This window comes from Theobroma cacao, chromosome 2, assembly GCF_000208745.1.
Source record: "Theobroma cacao cultivar B97-61/B2 chromosome 2, Criollo_cocoa_genome_V2, whole genome shotgun sequence".
In the NCBI taxonomy this organism is placed as follows: domain Eukaryota; kingdom Viridiplantae; phylum Streptophyta; class Magnoliopsida; order Malvales; family Malvaceae; genus Theobroma; species Theobroma cacao.
The window spans coordinates 40,692,766-40,714,047 of NC_030851.1; the positions used below are offsets into that span (position 1 = coordinate 40,692,766).

A 21,282-nucleotide genomic window follows, 5' to 3' on the forward strand; every position below is an offset into this window, starting at 1 on the left:
ATATTGACCCTTGACTGACTATATACAAACAAGTCTTATCTCTATACACCATTTGTATTTAATTAAGTATTTTCTCTACTATTTGTATTTAATGATTGATAATCGTTGATCATTTATAGGAATGCATAAGTTTTATGACAAACATTAATATTTCATACTTTTGTCATTATTGACGAAAACAATGCATTAATAGATTAAATATTCATACAAGTAACAACCAACAATTATGTTAGTAAAAATAAAAAAGAAATAAATTAAATTCCCTTTCGTTTGCTTAATTATCAAATTGTTAAAAAAATTTATATTCGATGAGATGCGTTGTCTTTATATTTATCTTATATAGTTATATTTATATTTATATCGTCTCTATTTTCCTGCATGTGATTTCTGTTTATCTTTTTGTTCAATCTCTAATATTAAAATAAATATACAAATTATTTAACTAGAGTTAATATACAATACTATTATCTTTAATAGTCAGAACAAAAATTACAGCTCATTGGGAGTATAGGACAATGACCCAAAAAGAAAAGAAAAGAAAAGAAAAGAAAGAAGACACAGAAACATATACCAAAAAGTTGCACTAAATTTACATATATCTTAAAGAATCAGAGATTGTTTGGTGTTCTTCTTAAAGCCAGACATACAGTATAGCATTGGAAAGAGAAAAGAGACCAATTAGAGCTCAACAAGGCTATTGACATAACCAACAATACTTGCTTTGCTATCAATGTTAATTTCACCCAAAGAATAAGAGGCCTTTTTCTTCATGTCGTAAGAATAAAATGTGTTCCCATTCCGAAGCAACACCATGCGTGTCACCGCTTACAAACACCACACTTCCAAGACCATGACCATACCTGCTGGAAAATTGATAGGAAGTATCCAGATTGATGTCAGATCGGATTTTTACCCAGGTCCTGGCATCGCTGCGCAATCGCATGGTATTCGAGTAAGAATTAGACAGCACACTCACGTATAAGCTCCGACCAAGTACATAAGCTACACAAAGCTGTCCATTCATCATGTCTAAGGCCCCATTCATTATGCCCCGAGATGCAAAAGAGAGGATCTGAGACCTCTCTGATGTGAGATCAAATGCAATAACTCCTTGACTCGACAGCCAATAAACAGTGCCATTCACATGAACACCCGACTTCGGCAGGAGCTTCCTATCACCAAAGTAAATCTCACCAGAAGTTCTCCGTGATCCTTTTTCAGAGGAATATATGTCAAACTCATATCCACCAAGTTCAGATGGAACGGCACAAACCAGCTTATAATCAGCAATGACGGTTCAAATAGGAGCACTACAGCAGGGTCTGGCCCATGATGAGCATCTGGTTTAATTTGGAAGTTTCTACCATTGCTTGGTAACAGCGTTGCAGATATAGTAAGCCTGGTACCCAGCAGGTCCCTGGCAACACAATAGCCCATTGCAGGAGGTCCGAATATCTACAGGTTCAGGCAGAAACGTTAAAGATGGGTCTGGAACACCATAAGCCATGGGATCAAGAGACATGAACGATGGCTCGCCTGCTTGTGTTTGATAAAAGAAGCCAGAGGTAGAATGCAAATAAATTGATTGATTGTGAGCAAAGAAAGGTGTTGATATTTGATGCTTCCATCCCCGACAAACTCCAGTGCACTGAAAAAGCGATTTAGCAGGAAGGTAACGAAGAGCAATCTCCCCTATTATGTTTTTTAGATCCATGTAAATGTTATTTTTGTTCCCATAGTTAGTCAGCTTCTTTCTTTTATCCATTTTAACTCGAGCTTTCCTCACCCCACAAGCTGCAACCTAACCTCAACAATATAAAACTGTAAATTATATATAGAAATATATAGATTAATAATAATTTTATTCATAATTTAATTCTAATTAATTAACAATATTGTAATATAACTCCAATAAAATATTATAATCTAATTACGTAATAGTATTAAATAATAACTCTAATTAAATAATTTGTATATTTATCTTAACGGGTAGAAAAATTATCAATATTTATCTTAACATCGAGCATGAGGACAGGTTATTGGAAGACAGCACCAATCTTGATATATACAGCCAACAATTCTATTAAGTTTTTGAACACGTACTATGTAAGGGAGAGACTAGTGACAACCAGTCAAGCTACAGACAAATTACAGCAACCGAGGAACAAAAGCAAATGAAACACACCAGGACAAAGAACAGGCAGGCATTGCACCAAACAGCATCCGTAATCCTGTTTTTTATTGGTTACTCACTTTATCGAAATCTGATTCAGGAAGAAAGAGGCTCTCCTGGGTTCTGGTTCAAACTTGTTGTGTTGGAATGAAGAACTTGATGCCTCAATATCCAAAGATGCATGGGGTGTTTCATCAGATACTAATTTGTACGAGAGTGCAGATTTTGTTGACATGGCAGCTATTGTGACAGAAGAAGACAACCTCAGATCATCAGAAATAAAAAAACCCATATTATCTTAAAATTCTTAAATCATTGTCTCGAAAATGATTACTTCAAATTGTAATAATCTAAAACAAAAAACAAAAAAAGGTTGCAATTTGCCGACATTTGGGCATATATCAACCTTAGTTATCGTGATGTGTGTTCTCTTGTGTCTGTCAAAGCATCCCACTTTCTTTATAACTTTTCCAGTATCAGAACTGTGGCTTAGCCAAAATCATAGTGCAAGCAACTTTTAGCATGAAGTTGAGGACCACAATTTTGGCATTTGCTAACACTAGGGACCAAAACTTCACCCTGCTGTTCATGTGAGTTGAACAGAAATGCCTCCCCCCTTTCTTTTCAGCCTCAAAAACAATACCCTTTTGATTATTTTTTCAAATGCATGTGCATAAGAAACCTGCCGTTATCTGTTCTTTTTGCGTCTCGTCTCAACGTGATCTAAAACCAATCTCGGCATTTTTGTGCAATATAGTCCAAAGCAAGAGAATTTTTGTGTAATGTCCTCTTTATATTATGGCACACATCATTCCGCATCAACAAATCTCATCTTAGATTGAATATGAATAAGAAGATTATGATGGAGAACATGTAGCAAACAATTTTTTAAAGCAAACTGAACGTTAGAAGTCAAGATAAAAATTTAAAAATCATAAATGGGCATATTCATAATTTTAGTATTTGTCTTGTTTAATTAAGAGTCTTACATAAGAATAGTAGATACAATAGATTTTATTTTATTTTATTTTACTTGGACAACAAGTAAATATAGGTTTATGGTAGAATACTTTCTTATTTTAACTTACTTTACTTACACTCCAAATTTAGGTTAAATAGGATTAAACTATTATAAATAACACACTTAGGCTTAGACAATTTAAACTTATCTTTTATGAATTATTGAATGATAATATATTTTCTCTCAAATTTTGAATGTAAGTTTCTATGTTAGAAACTTATTTATCAATCTTAAAGGCTCTGTCGAGTGCAAATTTTTATTTTTATGCTAATTCGTTACGTCACCTATATATACGTATCCCATCCTAAATTGGATATGAATGTGTGAATAGAAGATTAAGACGTATACGTATCCCATCCTAGATTGAATATGAATGTGTAAAGATTAAGACGTATACTTGAACCTGAATCATTACATATATATTATGTCGATTATAAATTCAATAAATTCTAATACAATATGTCTTTTAGACGTAAGGATTTCTTTTTTCTATTTAATGCTTTGTTTTTTTATCAAATATGAAGAGAAAACAATACATTAATTACAAAATTCTTTCTATAACATAACACCTTCAATGCATGATTCCTTAGGAAGCAAATCTCCCTTAAGGATTTGTGATACGCTTGAATTAACATATATACAATATAAGAGGAAGCTAATGAAGCAATGACTCCCCCGTGGCTTTTCAACAATCGACATTTTTTCCTCATTTAAGTTACTAATTCTCCATGAAAAATTTCATAAAATTCATCTAATGAGTTTATAATAATTTAATTACTTGTCTTATATAGCTTAACTATGTGATTGAGGTACATATCATTAGAAACGTCTCTCTTGACTAAAATTTCATCAAAATATTCCTAAATGGAAATTTTCATCTAGATAATTCATATGGCCTCCATAGTGAAGAAACAAAAAATCCTTAATTAAAAGAATGAATAACAAAAACGAAAAACAAAAGAAGAGAGAAAAAAGAAAACCATTGCCATTAATTAGTACAACCTTGTCATCTATCATGTGGGTGCCAATTAAGTTTCGTGTGGTCTCTTTCTGAAAAAGCCTTAACGTGAGTGTCATAAAGGCAGTTTTGAACAAATTTTCCAAATTAATTAAAGCATTTTCCATTAAATTAATTCAGCATTTGAACCCGAAAAAGCATAATAAAATTTTATAAAGTGATCATCCCAGGGAAGGTCACAACTAATCTTCCAAGCCAGCTCCATTTTTCCCCATGGATTGAGACTTTCTTGACTTGGTTTTTTTTTTTTTCCAGTATAGCAATTAGGCATTGGCGCAACGTTTTCTTTGCTAGTTCCATGTTCATTTATAAGCTAGGTGATTGCTACGCTTCGATGGCTATTCTCCTTAGCCCTACTCTGGTTGATCCGGTGTAGAATACGCATTAACTGTTTTTTATACTGTTTAGTGCCGGGGGTGTTTTAAGTGATGATGAAATAATTCCATTTGTTGGAATGCTGATTCATTTTTGTTCTATCGGTCTGGTTCGTAAGGTGTTGCGATGATCCAAGACCTTACATGTAATGCAGAAAATCTACCTTTCGGCATGGAAAATCAAAATTCAGAGTGGTGATCAAAGATTCCTCCACAGTTCCAGCCAACAAAATCATGGAAGAAAGATCGAATTTGCTCTTTTGAAATGACTCAACGACCTACCGCCAGATCTGGGTTCATTTCTTTTTTCACTAAATCAATAAGCACAACGCACGCTGAAAGAGACCCTAAGGACTACGTGCCCTTTCTAAAGGACACACACATATGCTGTCACCGGCCCCCCCTTTCTCATATGGTTACGTGCTCTTTTTCGTTTCCATTTTCCCTGCCATGTTTATGCAAAAAGATAGCAGGTGCAGCATACCCAAACTCAGAAATTAACATCCCTTTCTAGAACTCCATAAACTGAAACAGATCAAATTGGTTCAGGCAATGGGGTTGGTCTTATCTATAAAAAAACCAAAACTTTTAAGGTCCACTTGGTCGGCTAAGTATTTCAAGAAGGGTCCATCTTTAGACTTCTTGGCCATAAGCCACCCTACTTGGTGAGTTACCCAGATTAATCAAGGAGCAGACAAATTATTAGCAACGTTTAAAACAAAAAAAGAAAAGAAAAGAAAATAATGATGAAACAATTGATTTGATTTTGACCTGATTCCAATCACGGGAGACTAAGCAAAGTTGCAACACGTGGTAGAGACAAACCATACTATTCATGCTACTTCCATCAAAGAACAAAAACGAAGTCCTATTGGTATTTCTCTGTTTTGGTAAGAGATTTTTTTTTCTTACAATTTCGTTCTGATCGACAAGCATCCTCTCCTGGATTGTGCTTGCATCATCTCACACGTCAAGTCCATGAGAGTTTTCCTTTGTTAATTGCTGTGAAAAAAGGTTAATAAAGGAGTCATCTAGAAGATTATCGAACCCTTCAACGTCTTAATTAGTAGGTTTTTCCATCATTTTCTATGAATAATGCTGAAGCAATTCTTTAGCTTTATGCTAAGCACCAAATGTTCAGCCTTCGTGATACTTACCAAACAAAGCAATAACCCCCCACTGCAAGCCATTTTTATGTACTATATACTCAATTGAAATTTTTTAAAAGCATTCGAGTTTTTGGTTTATTGGCTGATACATAATTTCTCTACGGATTTGAATCCCCTTCTCTTAAATTCAAAAAATAAAAAATAAAATTTCTTACAGAAATATCTTATACATAAGTATTGGTATATACAATAATAATATTTTCTTTTAAATGTAAAATCAAGAATTGCAAGCATTTTTTGTTAGATTACTTATTTGTAAAAATGTTTGCATTGATCATACCAAATTGTTTCCCCTTTTGGACCTAAAAATGTGGTTAGGCCAATGATAATGAGTGTTTGTAAATCAAGGAATTGTTAAGGTATTATATATATATATATATACTATATAGGAAAATGTTTTCTCATTAGATAATTTTTATGCATTAGATAAAAAAATATTTTATTAATTTAAACAAGGGATAAAGCAGGATTTAGTCATCAAATTTTTTAAAATTTGTACATATTTTAAATATATTGAGCTTTTATTTGGCTCAAATCGAATTAGGAGTAAAGTAATTTTTTCGTCACTGATGGTCCAATATTTTAAACAATTGTTCTTACACAACTTTTCATTTTTTTTTTCATTTAAAGTTTGAATCAAAATAGAAGAGTGCAATGATTTTTGTGGTGATTTATGGCCAAAACACAAACAACATGGATGCCATGGAGAAGTTGACATACCAAGGGGGAAAAGAGTAGGCCATGTAGGCGTAGCTAGTTAGCCAAGTAATGTATCCTGCATAGAATATTCAGTCCACTATTCCCTCTCAACAAAAAATAAAAAATAAATTATTTTTTTCGATGAAATTGATTATTCTGAATCTGTAATTTTTTTTTTATAGAAGAAAATTAACAGTAAATTGTACAAGAATTATTGCTATGTGGGAATTGAATTTAATATCCTTAAATCAAGTTAAAGTTAAAAATTTTACCCATTCATCTATTGTTTTCCTCATTCTTCACATTTTTATTTTTATTTTTCAATGCTTCAAGAAGTGTTGGCACCCCGTAACCCACCATGCAAAAGATGACGAAATTAAATTGTCTGATATCTTATCTCTTTATGGCTTTTGAACAGTCTTTCTCATACAATTATTCAGAGAGGTTGGGTCAAGTCCATTCCCCCCATGTAGCAATGGAGGATAATATATATACAAACCAACAAAAATGATTAAAATAACAAAATTTCTTTGTCCCTTGCCTGTCCATATGTCACTTTTATATTTAATATTTGTGAAAGTTCGCTGTCATCCATCCAACTCTTGACACTGCTCAATCTGTGGCCATGGATATTTTGCAGTGAATTCTCTGTTTACAAGAGGTAAAAAACCCACTTCAATTAGCCCTTATAAATAGGCTTCCATGTACACCATTTCATTCCAGGCACACTAGCAAGGTCTAGAGCACAAAAATGGAGAAAATGGAGGAGAGTAATAAAAAAGAAACCAATGTTAAAAGGCAGAAGGGAGGAATGATCACCATGCCTTTCATTTTTTGTAAGTTTTGTTAATTTTATGTGTATATGCATGTGTGTACGTGCATGCGTTTATGCGTAATTACGTGTGTATAATGAATTATGAAATTTCTTATTGTATTTTCGACTTTGGCTTAATTTATTGCTGGTTTTGTTTATGGATGCAGCAAATGAGGTCTGTGAGAAATTGGCTGTGGTAGGATTCAATACTAATATGATTAGCTACCTAACGACTCAGATTCATATGCCATTAACCAAAGCTGCCAACACTGTGACGAACTTCGGTGGAACTGCTAGCTTGACACCGCTGCTTGGTGCCTTCATAGCCGATTCATACGCCGGACGTTTCTGGACTATAACAGTCGCTTCCATCATATATCAAATGGTAAGATCCATGAAAGAGATACTTAACCTTTGGCTTGTAGTCGAGAATTCTCGCTAGAGGAAGGATCAAAGATTCTGTGTTGCTTTATGTCAACATCAAGCTAGCCTTCCCTTCCCTTTCCTTTTTGGGTTTCTGAAGTCGTAATTATTAACAAAAGCTTTGCTCTTGAATCAGGGGATGACATCTTTAACTCTATCAGCTATACTTCCACAATTCAGGCCGCCACCATGTAAAGGTGAGGAAGTGTGCCAGCAAGCTACGGCAGGACAGTTGGCAATCCTGTATGGATCTCTCCTACTAGGAGCCTTGGGGTCAGGAGGGATCAGACCTTGTGTGGTTGCATTTGGGGCAGACCAGTTCGATGAAACCGACCCAAAGCAATCAACCAAGACATGGAAATACTTCAATTGGTACTACTTCGTCATGGGGGCATCAATGCTGGTGGCTGTGACAGTTCTTGTCTACATTCAGGACAACTTCGGGTGGGGATGGGGCCTCGGAATCCCCACCATTGCCATGTTCCTTTCGATCATCACTTTCATCGCCGGTTACCCACTTTACCGGCACATGGATCCGGCAGGGAGTCCGTTCACCCGCTTGTTACAGGTTTCGGTGGCAGCTTTCAAGAAGAGGAAATTGACCATGGTTACTGATCCACAGTTGCTGTACCGGAATGAAGAGCTTGACGCAGCAATTTCTTTAGGTGGAAAACTTGTTCACACAGAACAAATGACGTGAGTTGTGTCTTTTCCTTCCTTCGTCTCCTCCAACAAACAGACAAATTTGCATTAGTTCATTGTCATAATTAAGAGGAAAAACAGGCTACTCATCAATGGAATCGAATCGGTCTAGAAACCGACCGTAATAATAAATAGAATAGTAACATCAGATTCAGACCATGTTGTTTAAAGAGAATAGTACCTTATGATTTGAGACATAAAACAAAATAATAAAGTATCTATCTTATCTTATTAAATTAATATTAATTATATAAAATAAAAACTAAAAAAATTAAAAATTCTTTAATTATTTGTAGTTTACTCTTTTTTTAACCATTTATAACTCTTACTTTTTTGTAGTTCATATTAATTTTTTAATATTAAAAGTAAAAAAGGGCATTAATTTTTTTCCATGTCAAGTCTAACATGAACGACTGATGCAGTAAATGCAAATTAATGATAAAATTTCTCACTTTGCAATTGATCAGGTCTTCTCATATCTTCTTTTCAGTTTTCTAAAATGGAAAACTGGGAAGTAGATAAGATCTGCTTCGAGGATTTGATCGTTACCCAACTTTCTTTATTAGTCAGAGTCAGTTTTAATTGTTAGGATGGGAAAAAAGAGTCAATTATTTCTGAATTGTACAATAATTGGGAGCTAGGGCCACAACCCTCAAATCCTTTCAGCACCACCACAGACACACTTGATCCCTACCATAATTGCATGTTAGCAAAGAAAACAGAAGAGCTTTTTTAGTGTCTTTATCAGAAACAAATACACCTGCAAATTCCAGCGGACACTGAGTGCAATTTGTGGGATTATCTGCTCCTTAGCTGGCCCCTGGCAGGCTTGGCCTGGAGAGGAAAGCCATGGAAATTATGAATATCGGCCCTCTGATAATGCTGAAATAAGTTGAAAAAGTTGACTTGTCTTTTGTTTGCATGTGTATTAGACCAAACATTGATTGATACCAAAAACATATAGTATGTTATTAAAGCTTAAATTTGCTTGCAATAACATGGTTTTAGCTTGAAAGTAATGATATGGGTCTAAGTAATGTATATGGGTGAATTGCAGATTTCTTGACAAGGCAGCCATTGTGACTGAGGAAGATAATGTGAAATCCTCTCAAGCTCCTAATCTATGGAGACTAAACACTGTGCATCGAGTTGAGGAACTGAAATCTGTGATCCGAATGGGACCAATATGGGCAGCAGGAATCCTCCTCATCACAGCTTATGCTCAGCAGAGCACATTCTCCCTCCAACAAGCCAAAACCATGGACAGGCACCTGACAAAATCCTTCGAAATCCCTGCTGGTTCCATGTCTGTCTTCACCATGGTCTTCATGCTCTTCACCATAGCCCTTTACGACCGGGTTCTAGTCCGCATTGCCCGCAGATTCACGGGGCTCGACCGGGGTATCACCTTCTTGCACCGGATGGGAATCGGATTCGTGATATCAGTGTTAGCCACTCTTGTAGCAGGCTTCATCGAAATAAAGCGTAAACAAGCAGCTTTCGCTCACGGGCTTCAAGACAAGGCTCACGGTATCATCCCCATCTCAGTTATCTGGCTCGTGCCACAGTACGCCCTCCATGGAATAGCTGAAGCTTTCATGTCGATCGGACACTTGGAATTCTTTTATGATCAGTCACCTGAAAGCATGAGGAGCACTGCTACTGCACTGTTTTGGACTTCAATTTCAGTTGGGAACTACGTAAGCACGCTGCTGGTTTCTTTAGTGCACAAATTCAGTGCTGGACCTGATGGATCAAATTGGCTTCCGGATAATAACTTAAACAAGGGAAAGTTGGAGTATTTTTACTGGTTGCTCACCGGATTGCAGGTTGTTAATCTTCTTTACTACATCTGTTGCGCCAAGGTCTATACTTACAAGCCGATTCAAATCCATAGCAAAGACAGCGAACCTGAAAAAGATGGATTAGAGCTTGCAAGCACGGTTTAGTCTGCATTTCCAGGGTCTATCTAGCTAGTTAATGATACATCTTGTAGAGTAAGTTTAGGAGATTTTAATCTGAATCATAAGCATGTAAAATACTAAATAATAATAGAAAAAAAAACGCACTGCAAGAATTACATTTTCTGATAGATGAATCATAAAGAATTTCGAAACCACTCTGTTTTTTCTTTCTCTTTTTTTCTTTCTATTAATTTTGGTTTACCAAGCAAATTAAGCAAGAGCAAGAGAGACAAGAATATTCCTTAATACTAAACAATCAATATCGTCTTTCTTTTTTGTCTTAAACTAGAAGGAAAAGTGGGGTGTCCTGATTTTCAAATTTGGCTGGTCTTAGTTATGGAAAATTGATGGCAGAAGGGCAATTGTCCATCCCAAGTTCCCAACTGATTCAATTAAACAATAATGATGATAATTGATTAAGGGAGTCTACTTGCATTTTCGGCCAAAATTAATTGTGACCCAAAATTTTCCTTCCATCTCATCGAACAGGCAAGAAAGCAACGAGTAACGACCGAAAAGGGAAACAACATGGAATCGAGGACCATATGTCTGTGAAGCTTTTTCCTAACCCAATGCCCCAAGTTCTTTCCTCAGGCTGACCGTGTTTCTAGTATGACCTCTAACATATTCCCATACACTTGTCAAGTTGTCATGTTTTTCCACAACGGGAAGAGATATGAATCAATCCCAACACGTAAAAGCTCTAGTCCAAATTAACCTTTGACGTCTTTCTCTACCTTTTCTTGATCCTATGATGATTCCCAGAGTGAATGGTTAATTCTTAGAACATGAAATTGTAAAACCAAAAAAAATCATATATAGCCATGGATGAAGCAGACAATGATTTTGATGATTCTCGAACGAAGATGGCAATGACAACGAAAACGCCTTTGTCGGCTATAGTGGAGGCGTTTGAGGAGCTGTCGGAGTTCTTGGAGTGTCAGATGAAGGATGAAGAGCTTCGGTTGGATAAATTCTGTGATGCATGTTCTTTAGTTTCTGTTCTTTTCAGCTGCCTCGGCCTTGCTTTCAAGTTTGCAGAGATGGAGTACGTCGCCAAGGTTCATTGCCCTATTTTTTTTTAATTCTTTAAACTTGATTCCTTGTACGTTGGACTATGAACATTGATAGCATTTTGAAATCTCCTTTTGGAATCCATTGAACCTGTGACTGGTGCCAATCAATGCAAACCTTACATGTTACATAATGAGGAACTTCTTCCACTTTGTCAAGGTCTAGTTTCCTGGGATTTGTATCAATGAATTCGATGTTCATTTTGGGTTTGATTTGCACCCCACCATTTGATCAAAGTCAGGGTGTTCTGTTATTTGCATGAGCTGATGCTCTCCCAAATCTGATCTACTTTGTGCTCTTGCATTCTTTATGAATACCCATTACCTTGATCTGACGAATGATTTAATGTTTTCAGGTACATGATCTTGTGGAAGCATCGAAGAGATTTGCCACTCTAGAAAACGTACTTGATCTAGATGTTGCACATGACACAGTGAAAAAGCCTGGAAGCCATTCGCGTAATCTGCGTCGAGTTAGACAGGGTCTTGACCTCATCCGGGCTTTATTTGAGGAATTTCTGTCATCTGAGTATGTTTTTGCATTTTTTTCCCCCTTTTTCATGCACTTAAATTCCAAAGATGCAAAATGATTCCCGGTGCTTTCTCTGACAGAATAACACCTGAAACTGAGGAAAAGAAACTAGAGGCAGAGAGTTTAGACTTTTTGAGTCTTGCAATGCTTGTTGCTTGCTCTGGTTTAGTATATAAGAACATGCATTTCTTAGACATCAATGACTGATTTTCATGCATCATGGATGATCTATCTGTGACTGCTTTTTTTTTATTGCAATTTCATAGTCTATCTGCGATGCAACTGTTTGTAGCATTGGTGATAACCTAATCAATGTAATCGAAAAGAAAAGTCTGTTTTCTGTTTGCCTCATTAGTTTAGGTCTTCTTCTTGGAGAGCTACATGTTCTTTTGTTACAAGCAAGTAATTCTCCTTGTAATCCTGTCATCTAATGCTTCGGTTTTTCTTTCTGAATTCTAGGGATTACTCTTTAAGGGAAGCAGCTTCAACAGCTTATGCTCAAGTGTGTGCCCCATACCACACATGGGCTATCAGGACTGCTGTTTCTGCTGGAATGTATACTCTTCCAACAAGGGAACAGCTTTTGCTGAAGCTCAATGAGACAGGTGAGTTTGAATGAAATTTATGCATGAAGTTCTTGGCTGGCTAATATAGTCCAATGGATAAATGTTTTACGAAATTCTGCACCTTTGAAGAAACAATGTATTTCAGGAGTAAGGATTAGCTGTGCTCTCCTCATAACATTTTGTCTTGAATCTTGATCAATGCCTGCACATTTGTCTGATTCAGGAGAGAGCAAGATAGCAGATGGATACTTAATTAATACCTGCCTACATATATCTATAGATAAATTATAATGACAGCATATAACTATTTAACCAGACAAAGGGGAAAAGGGTTTAACCTGCTCATGCTTTCTCAAGCTTTTGTTTCCCTTGAATTGGCATCTATGAAAACTTTGCTGGTGCACACACCCTATCTCACTTTTTCCTCTTCTAACTGGTAAGGGGCCAAAGCCATCAATAACATCTGGGTTGGAAGCTTAAACTGTGATTTACATCAGATGTTCCCAGAGGCTTAGAATTAATCTTCAACAAGATATGATGCACTTCCTATGACAGATTTTAAGTCAATCAGAAAATATCATGTTCTAATAGCAGAGAAGAAAATGAGAAATCTAAGATTCAGCTGACATGATCCTTTTCTTTATATGTATTAATCAACATTTTTTGCAGATCATACAGCAGAGAAGAAAATGAGAAGGTATATCAAAGCTTCACGCGCTGTAATAGAGTACATTGACAAGCTTTATATTTCTAGGAACATCACCTTGGACTGGTGAATTATATCAGCTAAGAGAGTGTCAGAGAAAAATGCACAGAATCTTCCATTCAAGCAGCAACAAAATCCTTCATGCATCTCATTGTTCTAGCTAGTTGCCTGTTGCCAAAGGTGAATTCTTTGCACCTGCCTGGAAGCATCGTAACATTTTACTGCAACAGTCTATGACACCATCCTTCTTTTTCATTGTTCATTCTGCTTATTTCTATTGAAGTAGTCACATAATATCAGTTTTGCTGCGATTGTTGGAGTATATTCTTGAGATCAAGAGCAGAAGTTGTAACCAATATTTTTTAATTATTCATGTAAGAAAGAAGCTCAGGTTATTTGTAGACAAACAACTGACTCCAAATATTACTGGTTATGAACAGCTGACCGAAAACAAGAAAATCTATACAACAATGTTTCATTATACTCATTTGTTTTTCTTTGGAATCATATCTTCTTGTTCTTCATTTTTCTGTTTTTGTTCAAATTCTTCTTCCTAGTTCTGAAACAGAAGATCATTTGATATCTAAATCCGAATCAGATCCATTACGATATCTTCTTACTTGTTCTGAAATAGTTAATCGAGATCTATAATATTCACATTTCTATTCCTCTAGGCTCTACAAACATTTCATATTTCCAAAGTTAAATTTAAGTTTTTACACATTGCCATCATTACCTGTGAATCTATGATGGTGGCCTAAATACTCATGTTCATTGCCAAATCTAGTAACACTTCAAAATAAAGTTTGAAACCACGGCTCTTACCAAAACAATTTTCATTTCATTCTGTCAAAAACTTCCAAGTTGTTATTCCTTTCTTTCAAAATCTAACTCCACTGTATCTGAAATGGCACCTGAAATCCTTAAAAAGAAAACAAAATGGAATACAAACACAATGGACTGCTACAAAAAAGAAAAAAACAGGCTCCTTAGCTAGGCAATCTGTTTAAATAGAGAGAAAATCATCTCTGCTTAGTGGCCAAATTAGAATACTCAGTGTGACTTCATTGCATAAACACCTCGGCATCATCTACAAAGTCAGGCTTTCTGGGTTCTCAACAATCTTTGAGAAGGTCTGAAGGAAGGCAGCCAAATCAGCACCATAGACAATACGGTGATCAGCAGTTACATTCACCTGAAACAGAAGAATCACATTCCAACCAAGTTTAAGTTGTTCTTTAGAAATATTTAGCTATGACAAAAGTTTAGAAAGGACTCCTCTATATTAAATATTAAAAATGAAAGGCATACAATATTCACCAGTATACGGAAGGACCTAATGTAACAATTAAACTAATTATTTCTGATTAATATTCTTTCAAAACTTCATGATAACATTTGTAGCACATACCTTTAACAGTAATATGATTATGGTGACAAAGAAGACTTCTAACCACTCTCATGTAACAGATAATTTATTTGGAAAAATAAAAGTATACAACGCCAGCAAGAAATATTAGAGCCCATTCAGCTTTGGAGAAATATTTCCTCCATATATGATCAATGAAATAAAGTAAACAATTAAATTTGCAAACTCCTGCTTTCCAATTTGATAGAAAAATGGACAAGTATTTTAAGTTGTTTGTCAACTTTTTAGCTAAGTTTGGAAACCTTGTTTTCCAATTTGTTATTTACCTCATTTTATTGATCATATTTAGGGTAAAAGTTGAGATGGAAAGCGGAACACATTTTCCAAAATTTAATGGGCCCTTACTTTTTTTTCAGTGGCAGATTTCAAGACTACATGAATTTTCTAACAAGTTAATTAAACTTAACAGCAAAGAAGTATGAGGTCAAGATAGCAATCAATCATAACTAACAATGTGTTGAAGGCTGCACGTCTAGAGCTGGCCATTGTTTTTCATAAGGAAGAAAGTGAACTTGGAAATTTGAAAGGGCTAAAACCAATGAAGAAAATGCGAGAAGATGGAATGAAAATTATCTAGTTTGGGAGGGAGCCATTGTTGGTAAGAATCTTTTCCTCCTACTAATTCCCTTTTAGTCCATTGATTTCATTTTCTTGTGATTTGTATCCAGTATCATCCTCAAAAGTTTCTATATCAATTAACAAGCTATAACGTATAAATTATGAAGAGTAATAACAGGTGAACTCTTCAACACAGCAAGATGATTACTCCACAAAATTAGAGTACTAGTACCTAAAACGTACTTTGCTGAGATAGACTCAGATCCTTGCAGTTTTTTTTACTGTTATATTTGCATGGACTAAAATTATGAATGAAATATGCAATTCTGCCACAACACAATAACTTTAAATGTATTAACACTAAATAATAGTATGTCTTTCGCAATAGATGTGAAATCAGTTGTCCTAATTTATATTTTTTCCTAAAGTTCAGAAGATAATTTAATTCAAAAGGGATTGTTTTTGGCACAGAAATAGAAACTGGACTCACCAGCATTTTGTTTTTCACACTGAAGAATCCATCAGCATCAGCTACAACAGTTGGCTTTGATGCTCCAACAGCCATGATAGCTCCCTGATCATCATTCCAAAAAATAATTAGCAACTGTAGAGAAATCAAACCCATCAGGGGAGGCAGAAAGTCCATCCACAACACTCACCTGTCCTGGGGGAAGAATGGCATCAAACCTGTCCACTCCAAACATGCCCAGATTGGACAGAGTGAATGTCCCTGCAAGCAAGTCAATTATGATTTACTCTATATTAACTACACGTCAAATCTCAATTACCTACTCAAACTACAACCAGAAGTAAAGCCATTAAGCAGTAAGAACCTGAATTATACTCTTGGGGCTGAAGCTGCTTTGCCCGGGCTTTTTCCACCAGCTCTTTCCATTTTTGAGACAATAGATACAAATCCAACTGAGCCAAAACAATTCCAGTGAGTCAAGATATTAGAATCTATAAGAAACCAATAGAAAAACCAACCATATAATCATTTAAAACAAGCAATTTATATACTTGATTCCAATAATTAAAGATCAAAACATATAATCACTAACCTTATCTGCATCTTGAAGAACAGGGGTAATCAAGCCACCATTGATAGCCACAGCTACTGCTATGTTGATGTTACTATTGTAAGTAAAACTCTTGCCATCTTTGCAACTTGCATTCACAACAGGGTGCTGCGCAAGTGCCATTGCAGCAGCTTTCGCTAACAGAGCAGTCATTGTCACACCCTTAGGCTTCACCTAATAAAAAAAAAAAAAACACACCAATGTATTAAAACGAATTTGCCATCCCAAAACAAAAATAATCCAATTCGATAAATCAAAGAATCCAACTCAATATACCTTCGCATACAAGGCATCAAGCGCATCTGTAGTCACCGGATACCCCACTCGAAATGTGGGCACTGAAAGACTCTCCACCATGTTCTTCGAAACGGCAGCCTGCATTGTCGTAAATGGCACTACCGTAGACCCCGGAACTGGAGGAGGCAGGCTAGAAGGGGCGGCAGCAGCAGCTGTAGCTTTCGGTGGAGCAGCCGGCGTAGTTTCAACGACCACTGCAGGTCCCACATTTGTCTTCGAAGGCGCGATCCCGGCGGCTGCCTCGATATCCGCAGGGGTAATCCTACCATACGGCCCTGTTCCCACCACGGATTCAATATCCACCTTGTGCTGCTTCGCTAACTTCTTTGCGTGAGGTGTCGCAACGGTCTTCCTCGGTCCCTCCGCAACTGGCGCAGGCGCGGGAGCCGGCGCTGGCTTCGGGGGAGCTAGAGTTGAAGTAGCAGCCGGAGCTGGAGAAGGAGGAGGAGCAGATGGGGTTGAAGCACCTGATTTCGAGGCAGCTTTGGCTTTAGCCTCGGCAATTTCATCTTCAGTCTCAGCAAGGATACCAATGGCGGCGCCAACAGGGGCAGTTTCGCCTTCCCCAACAACGATGGCAGCGAGAATGCCGTCATAGAAAGTCTCGACATCCATGTCGGCCTTGTCGGATTCGACAACGACGACGCTTTCTCCCTTGGAGAGCTTATCGCCTTCGGATTTAACCCAGGAGACGATCTTGCCCTCAGTCATGGTGGAACTGAGTGCGGGCATGAAAATCTCCCTGATCTTGGATCGGACGATCAGGATTCGTCTTGGGTTTGATTTGAAACGAATCGGGGAGAAAGAAATGGATGGGAGAAGACGAGGAAGATGGGAGGAAGAGAGGGAAGAAGAGAAAGAGATGGTGGTGTTGGAGAGGAAAGGAGAAGCCATTGTTTTCTCGTTTCTTTGCCTCTGGAGATGATTCGGAGATAAACAGAGAGGAAGGAAATGATTGATGAGGGAAATGAATGGAGGGAAAATAACAGTGAGAAGGGAGAGAGCGGCGGAGAAGACGAGGAGAAGTTGGTTGGAAGCTATGAACTACCCAACTGTGTTTCCATCGCCCCTTACTAGAGTTCGTTAACTGGATTTTGGTTTTTTTAATTTCACACTATAGGCTAGCAACTTTTTTCTTCTTTTCAATTGGACCCCTTCTTTTTTCAATATATTTGGAATTTTGGATCTAAATTATTTTTGTTTTTTTAGGCTTAATTTGAAATTTGCTATTACCTTTGAAAATTAGAATTCTATATATATATATATATATCTTTTGATTTGGGATGAAAGAATTTAAGTATAAGAACATTTGATATAATAATTGATGTATAATTTCTTCTATTTAAAAATATATAAAAGAAATACGAATACAAGATGTTGAGTTTGAGAATACAAATTATTATTTGAGAGTTGATTATAGTTGATTTAATATCATTAATTAATAAATCGTTGGATAAGTGGAGTGAATCTTTATGTTATAAAACTTGGGCTCTTTCTATGTTATGAAGGTTAGTGCAAAAAAATACATCTTTTGAATCTCTAATTAGCATTGTTTGAGATTTTCAACTCAATGGTTCATAGCATATTTTAAGATGATTAAACGAAGGACAATGAAGGAATCTAGGTTTTTGCAAAATATTCTTTTATCCTATAAATATTGTATAATAAGATAATTTTCTTAAAGGATTGAAAAGAGCCATGGACTTTGGCTAATTACTCATTGATGCTTCTAATTTAAGTGGGAAAGTGTCAAAGTTGGATCACATTTTTAATAAAAAAGATGCGTTTTGAAAAAAGGAACTCATAAAGAATGAGATTTAATTTGGTCCGAGTTTATTTTAGTTCTAATATCTCTTATAGAATATCAACATTAATGAAGATTTAAGTGGTTCTGATATTACTTATTACGGGTTCATATTTTTAATTCAAAAGACTTGCATGATTAAGAGTTATATGTTATCAATGATTTATGTATTTATGAGGTAATATTATTTGATTTACGGATAATATATAAAATTTATGTATTTATGATGTATTAAATATTTTTTTAAAAAAAGAAGAGGAGATAGGTAGTTAGGCTAACCACTTTCAGTCCAAACCAAGCAAAACCTAACCCACTTTTTCTTACCGATCTTAATTGCAGGGGCAGCCATTAGAGCCTTGGGCTTTGAACTTCTGTTGTTTAACCCCAATTTTTTATCTGTAGATCGATGCCTTGGGCCGTAAAACAAGTGGATCCGATTTGACTTGAGCACTGGCCCGTTAAAATTGGATGAAGAGCATTATGTCTCTGGTTACCGGCAAATACCTGTGGAAACAACCCTTCCCTTTGAGCAAAGGCGACCGGTCAGAATTTGTTTTCAAACCTCCCGCCATGAGAAAATAAGATAAGTCCCACAAACGCGGGCCGGCTTAGCTGTCATTTTGGCGCCATGCCGGATAGACCACGTCATCTCCTTTGCCTTCATTCGGTGGGTATTGTTAAGATTGCTATTGAAAACCAAGCATGACGACGCTGATGCTGCGCCGCAACCACTTGATTTGCCCCGTCAGATGGTCAGATGGAATCGCGCGGTGGAGAGTACAATCTGCCGTATTAAAATTTGTTTCTCTCTCTCTCCGTATTCCATTGTGGCTGCTAAAGGACGGGACCAAAAGAAAGAAAAGAATATCAGCAGGACGGCCTTGATGGGACTTGTCCCGCTCTATTTTTAGCCCTTTTTTTTTTTTACCTTTAATTATCAAAAGGGCCTCGATAACGTTACGGTAAGAAACGGTTATCAACGGTTAATGCTGCCGTTTTCACTTTAACGGTGAAAATTAATTCGGATCCGACCGAATATGTTTTCGATTTGTGATTTTAATTTATAATTTGATTCTATTTTTTAGATGATTTTTAGTATTTAAAATTTATAATTAAATTTATCAAAAACTAATCATTATTAATAAATATTTTTCAAAATTTTGTACATATAATGTATATTATATAAATGTTACTAATATATACTAAAATTAAAAAATATTAAAATCTACTGAACCAATGGAATATAAGTCAATTTTAATTATTTTGATTTTAAAACCTATTTCGATTACTTCATTTTAAAATTTTTTAAAATCGAATATATCTATTTTTATTTTCAATAACTTTAATTTTATATTTGTTATTATAATATAAAATAATTTTAAATGAATTGATTACTTGAGACACTAAATTCAATAATTTGTTTATATAATAATATGACTACAAGTGAACCTTCCAACCTTTCTTTAATAAAAAAAAAGAAGAAGCAATAATATCATTTTGTACAAAACGCCATATTAGTTGCAAGCATGCCTTGCATGTAGGCGTAGTTCAAACATGCGTCTCACTAATGCCTTCAAAAATATAGATTATATGGTTAATACACAAGGGAATTAAAGAGTATATATAAAAAAAATAAAGGGAATTAAAAGATTATAAAATTTTTTTAATGATATATTTACATTTTGTATTCAATATTTATTTTGATTAATATTTTTTTTTGGCATGGGATAAATAAAAAGATTCGACCTTTACTTTAATGTATTATATTTGTTCAATTAAAAAATCGTTAAGATTGATTAATATTTTATTTTATTAATTCGATTTAATAAAATAAATTTTTTGAGTGAAAAACTAAACATATGTCATGTTTGTGTGATGGATCTCTACATAAATTTTTACCGTAATTGAAAAAATATAAGATAGTAATAAAAATAATTATAGATGAAATGCTTTTCTCTTAATAAGATGTGTAAATGATTAATTTGGTGAAATATGTTTTGAAAATTCTAAAATTAAAAAAACTGAATTCCTTTTATAAAAAAACCGAAATCAAACTTTGAAAGCATTTAATTTTATCTCTATTTGAACTATATTTTGTATAACACAAATTCACTTAGTATTTTTATTTCAATATGTCCATTATCACTATTCATATATATAGATATATAATTCATGAAAAATTAATGCCTCAATCCTAAATGATAGATGATGATGATAAGCACATTAAAAAGGGTTTTAATATGAATATCTTAACAATTAAAATTTGAAATTTCTCTTTAAAAACTTTAAAATTTAAATTTTGGTAATGAAATAATGGGATTGTAAGATGATAGAAAAACTATTTACTTATTTAAGAAAACAAATAATAATGAAGAAGAGCCAAATCCTTGATTCAATTTTCAAAATTTTCAATTCAATCCTTAATTTATTTTTTCTGTTTTCAAAATTTGTTCTAAAAATTAGGAAATGTGCTAATATTATAATTTTTGACTTATCTTATCCTTAAAAAAAAATGGAGGTAAAAATGGGGAAATTTTTTTTACTGAATTATATATAAATAATTAATTGAAAATAGAAAATACATCAAATCCGACAGCTGGCGATCAAACTGAGAGCGTCTACCTTTTCCTAGACCGCTAATTGCGGGCTCCACTACTTCTTTTCCCTCAACTTGTGTTTTGTCCTGTTCTCCCCAATGCGACATGTGACGAATAAAATAAACAACAAAGGGGTAAGTAAATCCAAAGCCTTACCAAGGGTATTTTAGGAATCCAAAATTGCCCCACTCTTCGGGCAATACCCCCGAAATTTCCTATTGATTTCCCTCCCCTGCCATCCTCGTATATGTAATCCTCACCGTTGATTCCCAATCTCCCAAAAC

The 21,282-nt window shown here is 35.2% G+C and overlaps 3 protein-coding genes, 1 long non-coding RNA gene and 1 pseudogene across 4 annotated transcripts; 2 read left to right on the forward strand and 3 right to left on the reverse strand.

The window, feature by feature from the left end:
- On the reverse strand, positions 473–2,743 carry LOC18610501 (annotated as a pseudogene).
- On the forward strand, positions 7,174–10,512 carry LOC18610502 (protein NRT1/ PTR FAMILY 3.1). The gene is made up of 4 exons (XM_018115393.1): positions 7,174–7,290; positions 7,436–7,653; positions 7,828–8,387; positions 9,451–10,512. The coding sequence occupies exons 1-4, from the start codon at positions 7,206–7,208 to the stop codon at positions 10,340–10,342; spliced, it is 1,755 nt and encodes a 584-aa protein (XP_017970882.1). The 5' UTR covers positions 7,174–7,205; the 3' UTR covers positions 10,343–10,512.
- LOC18610504 (ACD11 homolog protein) lies at positions 10,605–13,715 on the forward strand. The gene is made up of 4 exons (XM_007046196.2): positions 10,605–11,418; positions 11,787–11,959; positions 12,422–12,567; positions 13,198–13,715. The coding sequence occupies exons 1-4, from the start codon at positions 11,182–11,184 to the stop codon at positions 13,302–13,304; spliced, it is 663 nt and encodes a 220-aa protein (XP_007046258.2). The 5' UTR covers positions 10,605–11,181; the 3' UTR covers positions 13,305–13,715.
- LOC108660931 lies at positions 12,127–13,188 on the reverse strand. The gene is made up of 2 exons (XR_001926660.1): positions 12,867–13,188; positions 12,127–12,742 (listed from the first exon to the last, which is right to left on the reverse strand). It is a non-coding gene; the product is annotated as an uncharacterized LOC108660931 (long non-coding RNA).
- On the reverse strand, positions 14,035–17,647 carry LOC18610503 (dihydrolipoyllysine-residue acetyltransferase component 4 of pyruvate dehydrogenase complex, chloroplastic). Its single transcript, XM_018115394.1, has 6 exons — positions 16,577–17,647; positions 16,283–16,474; positions 16,055–16,142; positions 15,881–15,951; positions 15,712–15,795; positions 14,035–14,429 (listed from the first exon to the last, which is right to left on the reverse strand). The coding sequence occupies exons 1-6, from the start codon at positions 17,489–17,491 to the stop codon at positions 14,325–14,327; spliced, it is 1,455 nt and encodes a 484-aa protein (XP_017970883.1). The 5' UTR covers positions 17,492–17,647; the 3' UTR covers positions 14,035–14,324.